Source organism: Hyla sarda, chromosome 3 (genome assembly GCF_029499605.1).
Source record: "Hyla sarda isolate aHylSar1 chromosome 3, aHylSar1.hap1, whole genome shotgun sequence".
Taxonomy (NCBI): Eukaryota; Metazoa; Chordata; class Amphibia; order Anura; family Hylidae; genus Hyla; species Hyla sarda.
In genome coordinates, this window is record NC_079191.1 from 420780538 (window position 1) to 420801873 (window position 21336).

General features: G+C 42.8%; 1 protein-coding gene across 2 annotated transcripts in view; it reads left to right on the forward strand.

The window, feature by feature from the left end:
• The window catches only part of SPATA17 (spermatogenesis associated 17), a gene marked incomplete at its 5' end in the record, with an annotated part of 239616 nt that overhangs the window by 31273 nt on the left and 187007 nt on the right, over positions 1-21336 (forward strand). For both annotated transcript variants that reach the window (XM_056568354.1, XM_056568353.1), the window contains 1 exon segment: positions 20288-20391. In XM_056568354.1, coding sequence (XP_056424329.1) covers positions 20288-20391 — 104 coding nt within the window.

Below are 21336 nucleotides of genomic sequence, written 5' to 3' on the forward strand. Positions count from 1 at the left end.
GCCTTTGTCATGCTGGACCAAAACCTAATATAGGTCAAAATATTGTGTTTCTTTACATACCAGTCTTGTTGTACAATGCATTTAGAAAATGTCCATACCCTTTCCATTTATTTAAATTTGGTTATTTTGCGGTCTTGTGCTTAAAGAAAAAAATATCTAATTTTCCCCATCAATCTGCACACAATACCCAAAAATGACAAAATGAAAAACAGAATGTTTGAATATTTTGCTAATGTATTGAAAAGGAAAAACTAAAACTTTGCATGGACATAAATATTCAGACCGCTGCTATGAAACATGAAATTTTGTTTTAAGGACCTCCCATTTCTCTTGATCATCTCTGAGATGTTTCTCCACTTTGGTCGGCATCACCTGTGGTAAATTTCAGCTGATTGGACAGGATTTGAGAAGTCACAGCCTGTCTATATAAGGTCTCACAGCTGACAATGTATCAGGGCAAAAGTCAATCAAGGAGGTGGAAAGGAGGTTTGATGAAACCAAAATTGAACTTTCTAGTCTCATTTCCAAGCATCATGTTTGAAGGAAACCAGGCAATTCTCATGACCTGCCTAAAACCATCCCTACAGTGAGGCATGGTGGGGGCAGCATCATGTCTGGAGGAAACCAGGCACTGCCCAATACCATCCCTACAGTGATCATGGTGGGGGCAGCATCATGTCTGGAGGAAACCAGGTACTGCCCATCACCTGCCCATTACCATCCCTACAGTGATCATGGTGGGGGCAGCATCATGTCTGGAGGAAACCAGGCACTGCCCATCACCTGCCCAATATACCATCCCTACAGTGATCATGGTGGGGGCAGCATCATGTCTGGAGGAAACCAGGCACTGCCCATCACCTATACAATACCATCCCTACAGTGAAGCATGGAGGGGGCAGCATCATGTCTGGGGGAAACCAGGCAGTGCCCATCACCTGCTCAATACCATCCCTACAGTGATCATGGTGGGGGCAGCATCATGTCTGGAGGAAACCAGGTACTGCCCATCACCTGCCCAATACCATCCCTACAGTGATCATGGTGGGGGCAACATCATGTCTGGGGGAAACCAGGTACTGCCCATCACCCGCCCAATACCATCCCTACAGTGATCATGAGGGGGGCAGCATCATGTCTGGAGGAAACCAGGCACTGCCCATCACCTGCCCAATACCATCCCTACGGTGATCATGGTGGGGGCAGCATCATGTCTGGATAAAACCAGGTACTGCCCATCACCCGCCCAATACCATCCCTACAGTGATCATGGTGGGGGCAGCATCATGTCTGGAGGAAACCAGGTACTGCCCATCACCTGCCCATTACCATCCCTACAGTGATCATGGTGGGGGCAGCATCATGTCTGGAGGAAACCAGGCACTGCCCAACACCTGCCCAATACCATCCCTACAGTGATCATGGTGGGGGCAGCATCATGTCTGGAGGAAACCAGGCACTGCCCATCACCTATTCAATACCATCCCTACAGTGAAGCATGGAGGGGGCAGCATCATGTCTGGGGGAAACCAGGCACTGCCCATCACCTGCCCAATACCATCCCTACAGTGATCATGGTGGGGGCAGCATCATGTCTGGAGGAAACCAGGCACTGCCCATCACCTGCCCAATACCATCTCTACAGTGATCATGGTGGGGGCAACATCATGTCTGGGGGAAACCAGGTACTGCCCATCACCTGCCCAATACCATCCCTACAGTGATCATGGTGGGGGCAGCATCATGTCTGGAGGAAACCAGGCACTGCCCATCACCTGCCCAATACCATCCCTACAGTGATCATGGTGGGGGCAACATCATGTCTGGGGGAAACCAGGTACTGCCCATCACCCGCCCAATACCATCCCTACAGTGATCATGAGGGGGGCAGCATCATGTCTGGAGGAAACCAGGCACTGCCCATCACCTGCCCAATACCATCCCTACGGTGATCATGGTGGGGGCAGCATCATGTCTGGATAAAACCAGGTACTGCCCATCACCCGCCCAATACCATCCCTACAGTGATCATGAGGGGGGCAGCATCATGTCTGGAGCAGACCAGGCACTGCCCATCACCTGCCCAATACCATCTCTACAGTGATCATGGTGGGGGCAGCATCATGTCTGGAGGAAACCAGGCACTGCCCATCACCTGCCCAATACCATCCCTACAGTGATCATGGTGGGGGCAGCATCATGTCTGGAGGAAACACGGCACTGCCCATCACCTGCCCAATACCATCCATACAGTGATCATGATGGGGGCAGCATCATGTCTATAGGAAACCAGGCACTGCCTATCACCTGCCCAACTGTGGCCTCATCCCCAAGAAGACTGGAGCAACTAAGTCCTGAGTAAAGGGTATGAATACTTATGTCACTGTGAGAGTTTAGCCATATATATATATATATATATATATATATATATATATATATATAAAAGCAAAGATTTCCAACATTCTGTTATCACTTTGTTATTATGGGGATATGAGTGCAAAGTGATGGGGGGAAAACTTTTTTTTATTTTTTTTTATTTTAGCACAAGGAGCAACATAACAAAATATGAGAGAAGTGAAAGGGTCTGAAAAGTTTCCAAATGTTTCTACTGTGGAAGCCAGTTTATGGGATTACTTTCTTTCTATACTTGTATTCCCCTTTGTTTTTATTAATACTAATATAAAGGTTCTTACAGTATGCTCTCTCATTTTACTACAGTATATCTCTATAACATGTCTAAAGGTTTTTTTTTAAATGACACTTTTAAAGGAATTTCACTGTAAATGTATCTCTTTATGATATTTATTCCTTTAAGCAGTTTCTTTATTATGGGCTTATTATCTGGCCTCAATAAATACCATTTTCTATTCTACCTTTTTTACTGAAAAAGCTAAAATACTTTTCAATATTTAAATACTAATAATGTTAAAAAAGGTGACTTTTCCCCATTATTTTTAGACTCATTAGGTTTTGTTTTCTCTAGACACTAAAGTAATAATAAAAGTCGATTCTCTATAAGTTGTTGTCTCCCTCTGAAGTTTGGGCACCTTGATACGACCCTGACCTCTTCAGGTACATTATTAGCACAACAATAATAGCTTACCGGTGGCGAGCTCCTCAGCTTCTTTTTTGGAACAAACATGTTTCCATTTTATGAAGCATGTGTTGTGTTTTTTTTTTTTTTTGTTACAAAGATTTATTGTAGACGGCGTAAGAAAAATCCCACTACCCATTTATCTTTTGTTGCCCACATTTCTCTCCTACAGAGCTCCATGGCAGTGATGCAGCACCGGATATTTCTCTAGACCTCTATCTTTTTATCTTATTGGGAGTGCAATAAAACTAGTTGTAGTGTTTTTGACCTTCTCTGCCATGTGCTGCCTTGTCATTTGCTCGGCATTTGTTTCTCATGTCCATCCATGGCGTTGATGGTTTTTCGTTTCAGTGCATCAAACTATCTATCTATCTATTAGATATCATGCTCCAGGAATAAGTACTGTTACAAAAGTTTTGCTTTTTAAGTAGGTTATTTGGCAGAAGGGCTTAAAGGGGTACGCCTGTGGAAAACAAGGGGTACTCTAGTAGAACAAAATCTTAATCCTTCCAGTACTTATCAGCTGCTGTATGCTCTAGAGGAATTTGTGAAGTCCTTTTCAGTCTGACCACAGTGCTCTCTGCTGCCACATCTGTCTGTGTCAGGAACTGTCCAGAGTAGGAGCAAATCCTCATAGCAAACCTCTCCTGCTCTTGACAGTTCCTGACACAGACAAAAGGTGCAGCAGAGAGCACTGTGGTAAGACTGAAAAGAACTTCACAATTTCCTGTGGAGTGTACGGCAGCTGATAAGTACTGGAAGGATTAAGATTTTTTAATAAAAGTAATTTACAAATGTGTTTAACTTTCTAGCACCAGTTGATATGAAAAAAAAAATGTTTTCCACCGGAGTACCCCTTTAATAATAATAATAATAATAATAATAAGATGCCCAGGCGGTCTGCTGTAAAAGAAAAAAAAAAAAAAGAAAAAACAATGCTTTACATACCTTCAGCGCACACCCACTGCCTTTGGTAACACTGCTCCAGGTCTCCAGTGCTTCTCTCTTTCGAATGCTGGAGCCCAATATGTTGTTTGCCCACCTCAGTCAGTGATTGGCCAGCCCCGGTCTCAGCCACTCCACTTCTTGATGCTGGGGCCCAACACATCAAATTGCTGCCCAGCCAATCACTGAGGCAGTTATTGGTAATTGACCCAGAGCAGCGTTACCAGTGGAAGCTGATTTTACTATAAAATTGTAAAAAAAAAAAAAATTATAATAATTTTCCATAATGGAAAGTACACATTATTAAATGGGTTGTTCCTTTTTAGCAATCTTTTTTTGTTAGTAGGTTCCATAAAAAAAAGATGATTCCAGGATGTCCCATGAACTGTCAGCTGTAGTCTGTGTTTGAACTCAACAGCAAGTACGTAGTTTCCCTACAATGCTACCACAGGGTAGATTAAAGGGAGTTTCTAATACTGGAAAATTCTTTTTAAATAAAACAATCACCCCAAGATATAAACCTTTGTAATATAGTGTAGTCACAAGTTGTACTTGCCCTATCATGTATTTACTCGGTTTACCATTGACAGGAGGTTGTGTAGTCCTCTCATTTTCAGTGTGTTGTTGTCTCAGCAGCTCCCCGGCTCCTCCCTCTCTTTTGACAGGAAGCTGTGTAGTCATCTTATTGTCAGTGTGGTGCTGTCTCAGCAGCTCCCCGGCTCCTCCCTCTCTCCCGAGACAACACATCATCCTCTGCTGTCTCTGAAGACTTGGCTGGATTTTGTCTCTAAGCTTTAGAGCCCAGCCCCCTGAGTGATGCTATCACCTATGACTTACCCTACAGCCTGTATCCCCATCCCCCTATCATATACCCACATACATATATAACTTTATTGGTGTGTGGAGAGAAACTCTGGGAAGAGAACTTAAAAGAGTGCTGTGAGAGTGGAGTAGGCAGGGTGGGAGGACTGAAGAACTAAGGGAAAGCAATGCACTCAGGGCATTAAAGTACAGAAAATCAGGAAGCATAGTGATTATCTGACAAAGGAAGAGAAGATACAGGCACACAAAACACATTTATTCTTAGTGGTTTCAGAACTGTGGCAGACAGGTAAGCAATGCTGTATGCTTCTGCATAATTTATGTATTTTTTTACCTGATGTTGGAGTACCCCTCAGGCATAACATTGTACCAATGGAGCTCAATGAAAAATACTAGAGCTGACTCTGATTCTTTATAATTTCGACCGGAATAATGTGTCTCAGCATAACAGTACAGATCTATAGGGTGGCGAAAGCTTGGAGGGTGACCTCTATGGGCATTGTAATGGATAACATTTGTGGTTGATACCCACCATCTTCATCTCTCATCTCCTGCAATGAGTAGGGAGGGGCCGGGAGAGAACCACTCAGCTTATGGATTCTCCCCATCCATCCTAGTGATCAGTGGAGGTCTTGGCACCCAGACCCCAACAGATCTAAAGTTTTGACACGTCTTTCCGCTTTTGGGTTCTAGTCCAAACAGGTGTACGTTTAGGGAAATTACTCAAGTGTAGTCACTAGTTGAGTAAGTATGGGTCAATTAGGTCAATGTGGCTGGTGTCTGCACATGCTTGTATACATAACAATCCCATTTTGACAATTTTCCAACATATGCATGCCAGAAATGACACAATAGTGATGTGAATTCAGGTTTGCCTAGTTTCTCTGTTTTGTTTTTTTTTATACATTTTTTTATTCATATGTTTGTTATTTAAAAACAACATAAAAAATTCTAAGCGTGTCCTGTGTTCGGTCCTTCTAATTCACTTTTATTCGTGGTGATTAAAGTTAATCTTTTTTCTTAATATTTCCTCAAAATGTCCAAATCTCATATTCTACCAGTAAACTGAAAGTATTTAAGAATTTCCTGGACATAAAATATGCATCTATAGTGCCATAAAAACTTCACCCATTATAAAATAAGAGAATCTAAAATTTTAAGAGTTGTGATTTTTCTTTCACTTACATTTTTAGAACAATGAGACAGAACAGTAACAAACCATTAAATATTAACGTCAGCGTAAAATTTCCCGAAAATGCGCTATTATTTTTGTAATGGAAAGCGGAGGCAAGCTTAACTCAGGCGGGTACAACTTCCTAACCTAAATTATCGGTTTTATTATTATATATTTATGAGTCTGCGTATAGTACAGAACAACAAATACAATACATGAATAAACCAGAGATAGAAGTGACGAAATACATTTACATTATCTTTTTATTTTTTTTGTTTCATAAATTGTTCTTGGTTGAGAAATATTTTATTACTGTTAATATGTTTATAGAATTTTAATTACTTTTTTAAGTGATACAAAAATTTGACTTTTATATATACACACATTCTTTTCTGTTTTAGCCGCATTAACAGCAAAATGAGTCTCAAATGTTTCAACTTTTTTTTTCTAGCATTTGAGATGTTTTTTTAAGCCTTTTCTTTGCAGTCTTAATATATATTTTTTTTCACTTTTTTTGGTACAAAAAATGTTATTATGCAGTTTGGGGATGTGAACAACCAAAAAAAAGTGTGAAGATAACGGTCCAAAAAAACCTACTCTATTGAGAAGTAAATGACCCAAAAGATATCACTGACACATAATTTTACATCTGTAAAGTATGAATAAAATCAGTGGAAACTGACCGATGTTTTACTAGTTAATTCAATGCAATTTAATGTTAAAAAAATAAAATAACAACAAAGATTTTTTGGATGTTCTTCAAGATGTTAAACAGAAGTTTTAGCAAATTTTATGCCTCAACAAACGTTCCAAAATATAGTGTGAATATAGACAAAAACAATAATAAAAAATGTTCCCTGTCTCTTTCTATATTATTCATGTACAGTTTATTTATGCTGTTTAAAATTTTGTGTTCTCTAATTATATATATCTTTATTTATTTTTTTATTATAATTTTTTGAGTGATCATATAGATAGATATTTACTTATTTATTTTTATTACAAATTTAACAAAAGTTAATAAAGTCATTAGGGCAACAACACTGTTCTTCCCATACAAAAACCATTCTGTTAAACAATAAAAATATCTTTGGAGGATTATACTAGGAACGTTATTAAAATTAAAGGGAAAGGAAAAAAATCCTTCTCCTGCTGCTGTCAGCTCCCCAGGCTGTACTTAACACCGGGCCAAATTTCCATTTTTATAACCAGAGCCCAATAGAACCCTAAATCAGGACTATATTATGGTAGCTTTCATTTGGCTATAATATGAATCAATGTCTTATCCTTAGTGATTATAGTTTATCAACTTTCTGCAGCAAAAGTAAAACCTACGAGTAAAAATAAAATAAAAAAAAAATAAGTAAAAAAAATAAGTGTCAGCGTAGAAGCAGATGGCTTTCGCATATTAGGTTTTATCATTTGTTTAAATGCTTAAAATAAACATTATTTATAGGATGACTTGCGCTTGGATGTTACTTAATGAGGACTATGCATCATTGATTTGACTACTAGAAGAGGTCATTTACTAGCGGCCCGCTAACAAGCAGTAATCCGCCGCTCAGCATAAGTCACTTTGTGTAAAATTATCTGCTCCGAGCTGATCAACGACAATAATTGTTTTGTTCCAATCATTGTCGAAACTTCCTAATTACTATGAAGGTCGTCCAAATATAGAATTAGTTTTTAACCCAAGAACACCGGGCTGTTGTATCATAAGCAAAAGATTAATTCCCGAATCCTGATGACTTGTTCTGCGTCGAACTCCTCTCCGAATACCATGGGGCACATAATCTCTAGACTATTGCAGCACTGTGTCTTTGTAGTGTTTTGTGATACCTGGAAGATATTAAAAATAATAATAGTATTATCAGACTCAAGAAGTCACCAGGACTGGGTTCAGACAAGGTGCTTGTTGGGATAATTCTAAGGGATTTTTAGGATATGTCATGGTGTGTAACGTAGAAGTGTATTAGGCTGGGTTCACATTGCTTTCAGGCAGTATATCATAGGTATACATTGGCCTACTGGCAAAAAGGTATGTACTGTGACATACTTACAGTGGGCCCATCTCATATCTATCCATCTATCTCATATATATCTATCCATCTATCTAATCTGCAATGTCTATCTATCTCATATCTATCCATCTATCTCATATCTATCTATCCATCTAATCTGCAATGTCTATCTATCTATCTCATATCTATCTATCTATCTGTCTATCTATCTCTGACGTACTGTCTGAATACAGTGTGAACTTATGCTGCAATTAAGTGGAATTTGTTCTTAATTGGCATGGATATTTGAAACAGAATGTGGCAGATTTGGAGCAGAAATACAAAAGTCTGACACCAGGTAGAATCCAAGCTGAAATTACTCAGTGCGCACATAGCCTTACAATTAAATGTCCCCCGTCTGGGGTAAAAATTATATAAAACCTGTAGTCATCTCTCCCGGTCCCTTGTCATCCCATTCCCAGTCCTGCTGCACAACCCTTTCTGGTTCTTGGCCTCAACACAAAGAAGTACCCCGAAGCTGTCTGTACACATTAGATCATGAACATCCATGGGGATAGCCCTACCTTCCCCTGACAGCAGAGACTCTTGTTTTCTAGTAGGGGGATATTTTAAAAAAATTTATGGAAAAGGACTCAGTTGCATTTTTTCCCATGAAGCATCAGTGAGAATCATTATCCACATCTGAGGCATATCTCTACCAACCAGTAGCTGTTTTGTACTGACAAGGCACAAGAACCCTAAAACAATTGTCTTATCTTTTGGATAAAATAAAGTATAGTATTTGTTCTTACCAGTGAACCATGCTGGAGGTACTGGTATAGAAATAGCATACTATACACAGGGAGGTGGTGTTATTGGTGCCTGCAGGTTGGGAAAATGCTTACCTATAGGTGACCCAGGCCTTTCAATCAAAGCCATGCGATCCAAATAGTTTGTGGTCCAGGAATGATGTCCCCGAAATACATAAACTCACCTGGGGTGGGAGCCCTCTGAGCACGTACTTCACTTTTACACTCATTGAGCAAAAACCTCTATTTGTCAACCTTTACTCATGCAAGGATATTTTTATAGATCTGATCACATATTCAGTACACCTACTAAAGGTCTGTGTGGGGGGTGGGGCGGTTTGGGGTTGTGTGGTTCCTCATCTCTCTGCAACCCTGACTCTCCATATGGAGAAGCAAAACAGTATTTTGTGCTTCTTGGTGGACACTGAGGTGGCAGCCAAGGTGGAGGCCAGGTTTATATGGTTTTGGTGAAGTCCGTCAATCCCCCACCCATACAAGAGCCTTCTTCACGTAAGGAAAGTCAATATTTTGTTTTCACATTTTGTGCATGTTGTGTGGCACACTGGATTTTTTCTACATTTGGTTGATGGCTCTTATGCTTAGGCTTCAAAAGAGCAGTTGTCCTCCATATAGGATTGGAGTATGGTGTATGGTGTCTTCATACACCATCGTGTTTCTTTATTAAGAATCAGTATCTCATCTTTCCAGAAAAGAAAGAAGAAAAGGTTGGTTGTATTTCTTGCTCAGTTATGTGTTCTGCTTGGAGATATACCACCGGCATAGTTTTCTGGGTAAGCTTGCGAGTTTATGGGAAAGTCAAAAAAGCTTTTGACCAAACTAGTTATGTAATGTGTCTGGCCAGTTTTAGGGTAGATTATAGAGACATCATTTAAATACAAGCTGTAATATAATCAGCTATTAACAATCCATCCACGGCCATCTTTGTCTATATTAGGCACACTTATGATGTGGTTGACATGCAGTCTACAAGTGCAGTAATTGACTATCTGCCATAGTTGAAGGTCTGGTTGACCTTTCATAGTGACAACGGGAGTATGGAATCCGCTGACGGTGTAGTTACATCCCACTTTTTCATACATAAATCATTTTTGTTCCTACTGTGGTCCAGGTGCTGTACCTGGCACGCACAAAAAAGGCAATTAATAGTTCTCCTTTAGATTCTGATTTGTAAGGCTTGAGCGCCTTTGCTGATATAAACTTCCATCAGGAAGATTCAAGACTGTTAATCAAGAAATTTGGAGAAGCGTGACATCTGTACATCTCCTCAAAAACGTCAAAAACCTGTAGATATATGCCCGCCGCAACTCAACAAGACATCGGGGAGTGGAATCAAGATGACCATTTGGGGAACTCACCGTAATATAAAGGATGCTATAATAGTATTTAGAAGATACACATCACATAGATACGTGATGCCGATATTTTCCTACCAGGATTCATCTGTTGTTTAATATGTATTATATGAATGACATTGAAGAGAGAATTGTGAGTAATGTTTCAATTTGTGTAGATGATAGTAAATTATGTGTCAATGTAAATACAAGGGAGGATGTAAATTGATTATAGAAGGACATCTACTGCCCGGCAAATTGAGCAAACTAAGGCTCAGATGAATTTCGCTTGAGATAAATGGTCTGCAAGCCACTTGGGTTGGAAAATTCTTAAGCAGAATATTACCTAAATTGGATTGAAATAAATAGCTATTGTGAGGAAAGGGACCTTGGGATTTCATAGATAATAAACTGAACATATCTAGTTGACACAGATCCAAGTCATTTGGGCCTACTGAATATTCTTAAGTACAGAAATATTTGTTTTACTCCATTGCAGACTGTAAGTATAACATGCTTTGAGTCAATAGATGTATACATAATATGACAACACAGGAGGGTTCCAGCCAAGATTGAAACCATCTGCCCCTGTAACGCCGAGCGCTCTGGGTCCCGCCTCTCCTCCGGAGCGCTCGCGGTGTTGCACTCCTGCTTGCAGCGCCCTGGTCAGACTCGCTGACCTGGAGCGCTGCTCTGTGTCTCTCGGTGGGGATGCGATCTCCACCCGCGGGTCGCATCCCGTGTCACTCACCGCCCCCGTCCTTCTGCTCTGTCCCGGCGCATGCGGCCCCGCTCTCTAGGGCACGCGCGCGCCGGGTCTCTCAGATTTAAAGGGCCAGTGCACCACTAATTGGTGCCTGGTCCAATTAGTTCCAAGCACTCCCCACACCATAAAAACCCACTTCCCCTTCCTGTCCCTGCCGGATCTTGTTGCCTTGTGCCCTGAGAAAGCATTTCTGTGTGTTCCATTGCCTGTGTATCCAGACCCTTGCCGTTGCCCCTGACTACAAACCGTTGGTGCCTGCTCAGACCTTCTGCTACGTCCGACCTTGCTCTTGCCTTGTCCTTGTGTACCGCGCCTGTCTCAGCTGTCAGTGAGCTGGAGTCGCTATCGGGTGGAACGACCTGGGGGTTACCTGCCGCTGCAAGTCCATCCCGCTTTGCGGCGGGCTCTGGCGAAAACCAGTAACCCCTTAGATTCCGTTCCCCTGGTACGGCCCACGCCATCACCTCACTGACACAGAGGATCCACCACCCGTGTCCTCTCCGCATACCAGTCCGGATCCTGACAGCCCCCTTCTGAATTCCCCCTACTGATTGGATCAAGAAGATGTTGCAGTGAGAGTGATGTACACAATTGAAACATCAGACTACAGACAAGTTTTGCTGTAGTCTAAAACCATGGAAACACATAGTTCTGCATTGGAGCTGTTTAGTTTTACTTAAAGGGGTTATCCAGGGAAAAACTTTTTTTTATATATCAACTGGCTCCAGAAAGTTAAACAGATTTGTAAATTATGTCTATTAAAAAATCTTAATCCTTTCAGTACTTATGAGCTGATGAAGTTGAGTTGTTCTTTTCTGTCTAATTGCTCTCTGATGACACCTGTCTCGGGAACCACCCAGTTTAGAAGCAAATCCCCATAGCAAACCTTTTCTACTCTGTGCAGTTCCCGAGACAAGCAGAAATGTCAGCAGAGAGCACTGTTGCTAGACAGAAAACAACAACTCAACTTCAGCAGCTGATAATTATTGAAAGGATTAAGATTTTTTAATAGAAGTAATTTACAACTCTGTTTAACTTTCTGGAGCCAGTTGATATATAAAAAAAAAAAAAAAGTTTTTTTCCTGGAATACCCCTTTAAATTGATTCTTCACGGACCTACTTTTCAATGCAACTAAAGAAATAAAATTGGCTGTCATTCCCATCTCACAAAGCAGGGATGTGGAATTCCTATCGCCCGATGCCCGGGAAATGCATTTCCGGGCACCAGGCAGGTAAATTTTTCAGGCCCTTAGCCCTGCTTCGGGCAAGCAGAGCCGGACCTGAAAGCCCCTGACAAGCATGGCGGCGCTCAGAGGGGAGTATGGAGCAGGCTCCTGACTCAAGCCCGCTCCATAATCTGCAGCCACCAGCTTATTTCAGTAGCTGGGGGGCCGCCGCTAATAGCCAGCATGCGGCGATCCCAATTGCCATGGCTCGCTATCAACCCTTTAGATCGCCGGTGTCAAAGTTGACAGCGGCGTCTAAAGGGACATGTGAATGCTCCATGGTGGGCTAGTGGTGTCCATGGCTCTGTCATTGATAGAGCCTGGCTGGACAAGGCTCTATCAATGGAGCGCAGAGCACACAGAGTGTGCAGAGTTCAATATAGTTCAGTAGAACTATTGGTCTGTATGAGGAATCTAATGATTCCTCCTAAAAGTCCCCTAAGGGACTAATAAAGTGTAAAAAAAATGTTTAATAAAAGTTTAAAAGACACATTAACCCCTTCTATATTAAAAGTTCAAATCACCCCCTTTTCCTTTATAAAAACATATTAACATAATAAAAATAAACATATTTGGTATTGCCGCATGCGTAATTGTACGAACTATTAAAACATAACATTATAATGACTTCCGATTCTGGCGCGGGCATGTGAGGAGCACAGGACCAGAGCCCCCACACCCCGGACCGCCTGCCAGGAGGGGTTCTTTCCTGACCCACCGTATTTCTAGGGGTCCTTTGGGGAGTACTGGAGACGCGCTGTTCCCTTCCCACCGGCAGCAGCAGTGAACATTTCCCGACGGTTCCGCGCGGCCTCCCTGCCGGAGCCGCCATCTTCTCCAGCACAGCTGCGCACAGTGGAGGGGCTCATGGATCGCATGCCTTCAGGTACTCAGCGGTACCATACTCAGGGGCAGTCAGTGACGGGTCCCCCATAGAGAAGCCCCAGCACTATAAGGGGCGGTTGCTCTGCCTTGCTCCGCTTCGGCCACATTTCCCAGGGGACAGAACATTTAATCTGCAGGACAGAACCACGTGCTACCCCTGATCCTGCCGTCATTACTGCACAGGCGAAGCTCCCCTGAGACTACATAGTCATTCCACGGCTGCTGTGAGGGTGCAGGGGCTCTTTCATTACACCCTATTTTAATCAGTGACTGCCTTTTGCCCCCCTTGATTTGACCCTCATGGATCGCTACCTCATTAAAGGCTCTAAGCGTGGGGGTTCGCCAGCGGCAGCACTCTCCTTTACGCCAGCACCTCACACGAATGCTCAAAGAGCGCCTGCCGGGGACTCGCAGTCACACACTGTGGCTATGTAAATCCCTGACAGACAGCCGCTATTCACTACTGACCGCAGAGCCTCAATGCCACCCGCACCCCCCTCGACTCCCTCCCTTGGTGGGAGCCTCAGAGGTTTCCCTAGCCTCTCCAATGGATTTACAGACCCTGGCGGCAACCCTGGTCAAGCTAATTACCCCTACTATTCAGCTGTAGGCTCATCGAGTAGGACAGCCCCGGTCAAAAACCTTGAAGTCTCAGCTGCTGGAAGATTCCCGCCCCTGGCAAATAATGCTGGACTATAACGACAAAATGGAGGTCCTGAGGGCTTACAGAAAACGCTCCTCTCTGCTCACTTTCCGCAATAACAGGATAATGCACTTTGAGGACTTTTCTGCTGATGTTGCCAAGCGCTGGAGGGCTTACGGTAAAATCTGCACTGAACTATTCAAGGTGAAGAGGCGTTTCCAACTCCAGTATCCTGCCGTTTTGAAGGTGTTCCATATGGATGGCTCCTTCTCCACTAATTCTACTCTGACCGCGGCAGAGGCCGCTCTACAGGATCTCTTGGAGGAACCCACCTGCCCCGCTCGCTCTCCTTCTCACCATTCACCATCTCCCAGAGAACGGGGTCACTATCTCATCATCCCTCTCAGCGCAGAACTAGCCACACTAGATCCCCGGGCAAATCCAGAAAGCGCCGCAAGTCAGCGGGGAGACGTAGTAGAAGCAGAAGCAGCCATTCTTCCTCTCCAGACTGAGTATTATTTTTGTATCTGCCTCTCCCTCTGTTTGCACCACGGTGGTTTTGTCACTTTAAGAGGGCCTCAGTTGATACATGTCCACAGGGTTGTTTTTCTCATAATTCTTGGGGGCAATGTTCTGTAGGGCCTTAAATAATTATTGCCTTTCGATGTTGTATTTTCTATCTGTGTTGACATTAGCTTCTCTGATAAGCTGGTAATCAAGTGTCACTCCACCTCATTTGCCCCCTTTATTGTGTTCAGTTATCCTGGGTCTTTGCTCTATTGGCTCCGTCCTGTAAGTGGTCCGGGGTGGGAGCTTTGGTTACCCACATGTCTGAAAAAAGTCCCTTACCCAATTTATGGCCATCCTTATTCTATTCTGGGGATTGGTCTGTCTGAGGGTTTTTGTTTTCTCAATATTGTTCAACGTCTGGTTGCCTTTCTCTGTTTTTATGTTCTATTCACCCCTCCCTCTATTTGTGTGATTCTTGCAGTGCTTAGTCCACTTAAAACTCTGTCTTCAATACATTGAAGGCCCCCCCTCCGCTGTTCCCTCCTCTCCTTCTCCTCCACGCTCCGCCTGTGTCCGCTCTGTTCTCCTATGTTTGGTACCTTTTGTTCGTACGCCGATGGGTCTATCTCCCCGCCTCTCCTCCTTGCCCCCGAGGGGCTGCTATAGTGATGTGGAATGTCAAGGGATTGCGCTCACCTCAAAAGCGCACAAAAATTTAGCGTTTTCTGAAAAGCCTGATTCCGGACATAGTCTTGCTACAGGAGACTCATCTGACGGAGCAGGACTTCCAGAGGATGCAGAAGCTTTGGGTAGGCAAGGTACTAGGCAGCTCAGTGGCGGAGGGCAAATCTGGAGTTTTAACATTGATTAGTAAATCCTTTCCACATAGTGTTCTTTCACATGACATTGATGATGAGGGGCGCTTCTCAAATTTGCAACTAGTTCATAATGGTGACACTTTTCATATATACAATGTTTATGCTCCTAATGGTGATAACTCTTCCTTCTTTGCATCCCTAGCAGATACTGTTAATAGCTCTAGTGGTAAGCTTAACCATCCTGGGAGGGGACCTGAACACTGTGGTTGACCCGCTCTTGGACAGGAGACGCTCAGTTGCTCCATCTACCTCTCCACGCATGAGTGACAGGGTTCTCCCCCTCTTTCTGACGCACACGGGACTGCTAGATTCCTGGCGACCTTTGCACCCAGATGGTTGTGAATACATGCACTTCTCACAAGTTCATGGTTCGTGGTCTCACATTGACTATGTCCTGGTCAGTCCCTTGTTGAGCTCCCGCTTATGGACAGTGGATGTTCAGGACCTGGTAATTTCAGACCATGCGCCGGTGGTTCTGGAGCTCCTGCCATCATGTGCCAGGGGCACGGATTTCTTATGGCGATTTCCGTCTTAGCTAACGAAGCAGGATTCCTTTTTGAGCCTTGGTGGTGGATGGTGGTTGAAATTCCAGATGGACAACGCAGCTCACATTGATAATCCTTCTCTTTAATGGGAAATTGCGAAGGTAGTACTAAGGGGCAAGATTATATCGCCACAGTTAAATGTAAAACACTGGAGGGTCATGAAATGGCAAGTACAGCTTTAGCAAAGGCTTACTCGCGCTTCCTTGACTCTCCCAAATAGGAAAATAAACTCACATGGCAGGAAGCGAAGTCTTCATATAAACTGGATAGTGCTGGATAGTGTTGGGGGTCAGTCGCAAGCAGCAACCCAACCTGCACTACTCACCTTGGATACTGAGAAAGCCTTTGACAATGTTCCTAGGGACTGGTTGGGACTGGTCCTGTCCAAGTTTGGGATTGCAGATCGTTTTAGCTCCTTTATAGGCAGCCTTTATGACAGCCTTTACGGCTAGAGTACAAATGCCGGGCATCTTGTCCTCCCCTATTATGTAAGTGAAAGGTACACATCACTGGTGTCCCTTGTCAAAATTGTTGTTCGATCTAGCAATTGAACCTTTGGCCCGCTTTTTGATCTCCTCTGATATCTACAGGGGTATTGCTGTGGGCACTCAGGAGATCAAATTGTCTATGTTTGCCGATGACGTACTTCTCTACCTCAGTAACCCCAGAGAGGCTATCCCCAAAATCCTCACCATTGCATGACCACCGGGAATTCCCGCAGGGTAGATCTTCCCCGTGGTTTTGACTTTGTCTCTCTAAAGGTACGTTCAGATGAGTGGATTCACAGCGTATTTTATGCTGCAGATCCGCCGCTGAAGGACCCCTACAGGGTCCCTTTAGATGTGCCTGCTCGGATCAGCAATACGCCACTACGAGCAGACACACTGCTGCGATGTGCGAGTTGCCACACATGCGCGGTGTACTCGCACACATTGCGGCCACTCCCCCTACTCCCTGAGCTAGGCTGAGAGCAGCCTCGATGTGCAAGTATACTGTGCATGCGCGTGGTGACTCACACTTTGCAGTGTGTGTGCTCATAGCGGCGTATTGCCGTACCGAGAAGGCACCCTATAGTGGTCCTCTGTTGGAGGATCCGCAGCGTAAAATGCGCTGTGGATCCACTTGTCTGAACGTACCCTAAAGGGGTTCGGATTGTGGGGCAACTGATCCATAGTGTTGACCGTAGATGGTTCTCCCCAGAAGAAATGCTCAGCATTTTGGAACTTCCCCAGTCTCATACCTTATATGCTAACCAGGTCCACTCCTTCTGCTCCTCTATATTAAGGGATCTGTCGAAGGAAGCCCCAACCCACATTTTAGATAATATCATAGGTAGTGAACCCCAGAGACACTCAATTTCCGATCTGTATGCAGCCCTCCATAACCACTTTCTAAAAATTGACCCTAAGCATGTGTTCCATATGTGGGAGAGGTGGACGGGAGATACTGACATTCATGACGTGATACTATGAGGGTGGGCCGTGGTTTGGAAGAATATTATTAATGAGAGATGGCGAGAGACTTATTTCAAGGTGGTCCACGCAGCCCTATATGGTTTCAGTATCTTACCCTCAATTTCCTTCCCGGATAGGATCACCCGCTGCCCTAAGTGCCAAACCCCGCTTACAAACATGTATCATGGAGTCTGAAACTGCTCTCACACAGCCGGTTACTGGTGCCTTATTCAGTCGTACATATGGGATCATTGGAAGGTACGGATCCTGTTTACACCACAGTCATTGATATTCCTCCAATTACGACCACCAGAGGTAGGAGGGGAGGGGGAGGCGAGATATCCCCCAGTTTATCCATGTAGTCCTGCTAGTTACATTGAGGTGTCTGTTCGCTAGATGGTTAGATTCTACTATTCCAGATTTGCCTATGCTGATAGCCTAACTGAAGTATTTTCTAGCTGTGGACCGCTTAGACGCTGAGTGGCACTCAGACTCTGGCACGAAACCTTTCTTCCGGAAATGGAAGTCCTTTATTGTTATTCACTATGACTCCCAGGGGATCATAGAGATTGTAAGACCCTTAAGATTTACAACCTGGTACAATGTGGATTCTCAGAAAGGTTCCTTAGGGGCGTTACGATTGCCGGATACATAATATAGTCTCCTCCTATTTTGGGCGACATTGCTCTAGGCTTGCACCCCCTTGGAGTCAATGAAGCGGTAATTGAGATTGCTTGGGGCTATTGGCCGAACTAGATGATCTCTTTTCTGGGATGGGGCCCTGGGAGATTGGCTGTGTCTCCCTCCCTCTTTCTACTTACACCGCCTTCTACTCCCTGTTCACGCACTCCGTGGGGGCTGTTACACCCTTTTTCTGGCCCGCTGTCTCTTGTCCTCCATGGATGACTGGGGGTTATTGTATGGAGGGGGGGGGGGGGGGGTCAAATGTCTTAGGTGGCCTGTTTGCTATACCTAAGCAATGTTTTTCTGTATTGCACTTCTTATAATGTCATGGTTATTGCCTATGTCATTTTCATTTCCTTTTGTCCTCCGTTTTGTTTATTGAAAACTGTTTAATAAAAATATATTTAAAAAAAAAATATATATATATATATATATATATATATATATATATATATATATATATATAACATTATATATCCTGTATGGTAAAAAAAAAAATTTCCAAACCCCAGAATTGCAATTTTTATAATATCCCAGTAAAAAGTTAAAAGCAATTAAAAAGTCAGATCAATACCAAAATGGTACCAATACAAAAAAAAATGATTATGGTGCAAAAAAATAGCCCTCATACAACCTGGCACACAAAAAAAAAATAGAAAAGGCTTTAGAAAATAGCAGTCAAATTTTTTGAATAAGTTCAGAATTCTTTTTAAATTTGGAAAACATGATGGAAACTACAAATCTGGTATTGCTGTAATCAGAATGACCTAAAGTATCAAAATAACATGTTAGCTGACCACAAGGTAAATGGCGTAAAGCGAAAAATTTTATTTCAATTTCACCTCACCAATATTTTTTAGTTTTTGTTTTGGAGCATATGTTATGGAAAACGAAAGGTACAAGTGGTTTTGCAAAAAAAAACAATCCATTATATGTGTCTGTAGATGGAAAAATAAAAGTGTTATGGCTATTATAGGGCGAGGAGGAAAAAACGAGAGTGTAGAAACGAAAATTGGCCTGGACAAGTGGATCGTCATGAGGGACAAGTAAATTGGGCTCTGTTTTAGTCCCTTGGGCAAGTCGTTTTTTGTTTTTTCACACCCCCTGCAAAGTGATGTGATGTTGGGTATTTGACTTCTCTGACCCCCAATGATTCTGGGTCACATCACTGGTATAGTGTTGTGTCCTGTTTCCTGTTTTTCCCCAGCACTATGGCCCTGTCCACCTGACTTGCAGGGACCTATAGCACAAGTAAAGTTAGCCAACCATTATCTATCCTGACCATCCCAATCACATGAACATTAAACACAGCTGAACATTCATGTTTCCTCTTTGGGGAGGAGAGGCAGCTCTGGCTTCGGCTAATCTCTCCATGAGCAAAAGGGTGAGGTGGTGAAAATCAAACACATCTGACCCTTCTGTCTACTGACGTCATCTGTCGAGGAAGTGTCTGTAAGCCACTATACACCTTAGTACAAGGTATACGGGCACCGGCTACAGTTCCATGCACAGTTAGGGGGCCAAGGAGTAGGCCACTGTACACAGATAAAGTCACAAGGGGACTCAACAGTGAATCCCCTTTATTCTCTGAATCACTGGGAGTCCCAGAAGTCAGCCACCCTCCATCATATAATGAATGCATTGCCTAGAGCAGTGTTTCCCAACATGCCTACGACCAGCATTCCTGGTCAGCCAAAGGCACCCTGGTTGGGAAACACTGGCCTAAAGATATTCCCTCACTTTATGAGATGGGAATATCTCTTTAAAGGGGTACTCCAGTGGAAAACAACTTTTTTTTTTTTTTTTTTTTTTTTCAAATCAACTGGTGCCAGAAACTTAAACAGATTTGTAAATTACTTCTATTAAAATGTTGTAATCCTTCCAGTACTTATCAGCTGCTGTATGCTCCACAGGAAGTTGTGTAGTTTGACCACAGTGTGACCACAGTGTTCTCTGCTGACACCTCTGTCCATGTCAGGAACTGTCCGGAACAGGAGAGATTTCCTATGGGGATTTGCTCCTAATCTGGACAGAGGTGTCAGCAGAGAGCACTGTGGTCAGACTGGAAAGAACAACTCAACTTCCTCTGTAGTATACAGCAGCTGATAAATACTGAAAGGATTAAGATGTTTTAATAGAAGTAATTTACAAATCTGCTCAACTATCTGGAGCCAGTTGATATGGAAAAAATATATATTTTCCACCGAAGTACCCCTTTAACCTCCAAAGATGTTTCATGTTTCCCATAGAATTGTATTCTTTATTGAAGCGTGATTGCCAAAGGTTCTGGTTCATAGATAGAAGGTCTATGGGGGGGAGGTCTGCCTTTTATGATATCCATATGCTGTACTGGATAAGTTAATATATACTATATATATATAGTAAGTTAACCATAGGTACCAAAACCCACTGTTCAAATACAATGAAACTATTCTAAATTACCATGTACAAAATGAAAAAAAATATTATTCAGAGATTTATCAATTTTTTTTTCCTTTAGATTCAGAAAAGATGGCGAGGATATTATGTCCGGAAATACGTCCACAATTATTATGCACTAAAGAAGTATTTGGAAGGTGTTGCCATCAAAAATAAGTTTGTAAGGTGAGATGTGAAGCATTTTACTTTATTCTGCACGTATACAAAGTAATGCAGCGTATTGCAGCTTTGGCTGCCGCATTTGTTTCCTTCATTTAGAAAAAAAAGTAGCAGACAGGTGGAAGGGAAAATGTAGAATCAGACTACACAGGGCTTTTTTGTAGTCTGTAATCTTGGAGATGCCACGCCCCCTCCAATAGACTTGCATTGAGGGGGTGGGATGTGATGTCACGAGGGGGCGTGGACGACCCCGCAGGGCGCGCACAGTGTTCAGAACTAAATGTACCCCTTTAAATAAACTCAATAACATACAGCAGCCGTCCACTAAAAGGGAAAAAAATAAGACATTATTATTAATATATTGCAGCTATTTTTCAGATTCTATTCTCAGAATTTGTAATTGTCATTTCAAGCTTTTGCATATTTTTTGATGTGCACTGTATTTGTAGCATCTATACCGTATACTCCACGGATGTAAATGATTTGGTGAAGGTCAAATGTAAATGATGAATTCACAGGATGGACTTTTCAGCTAGCGGATAGCTAAAGGTATCAGAAGTGTATATTGTTTGTACAGTAGCGGAAATATCTTTTCACAATGCATTTGTATATTTCTAAAGCTGTTTACCCGCGGCCGGCATCTCCCCAGACACGTGTCAGCATGTGGCCTTGTTTACAAATTACAACACGGTTCATTATAAAATCCAATTCCACAATCCTTTCTTCCTTTCTTCGTCTGAAATATTGATAGGTTGAATTATTTACTTCTCGTTCCTGTTACAACATACACCTTTTTGACAAGCACTATCAGGACTGGTAAACTGGTAGCATAATAATATGCGTGTATAGAATGTGATATCAGCGACGTCTCACAGTGATGAGAGATATTATAAAAATAGACATGAAGCAATCCACAACTATATCATAAACAGTACCTGTCATTATAAAAAC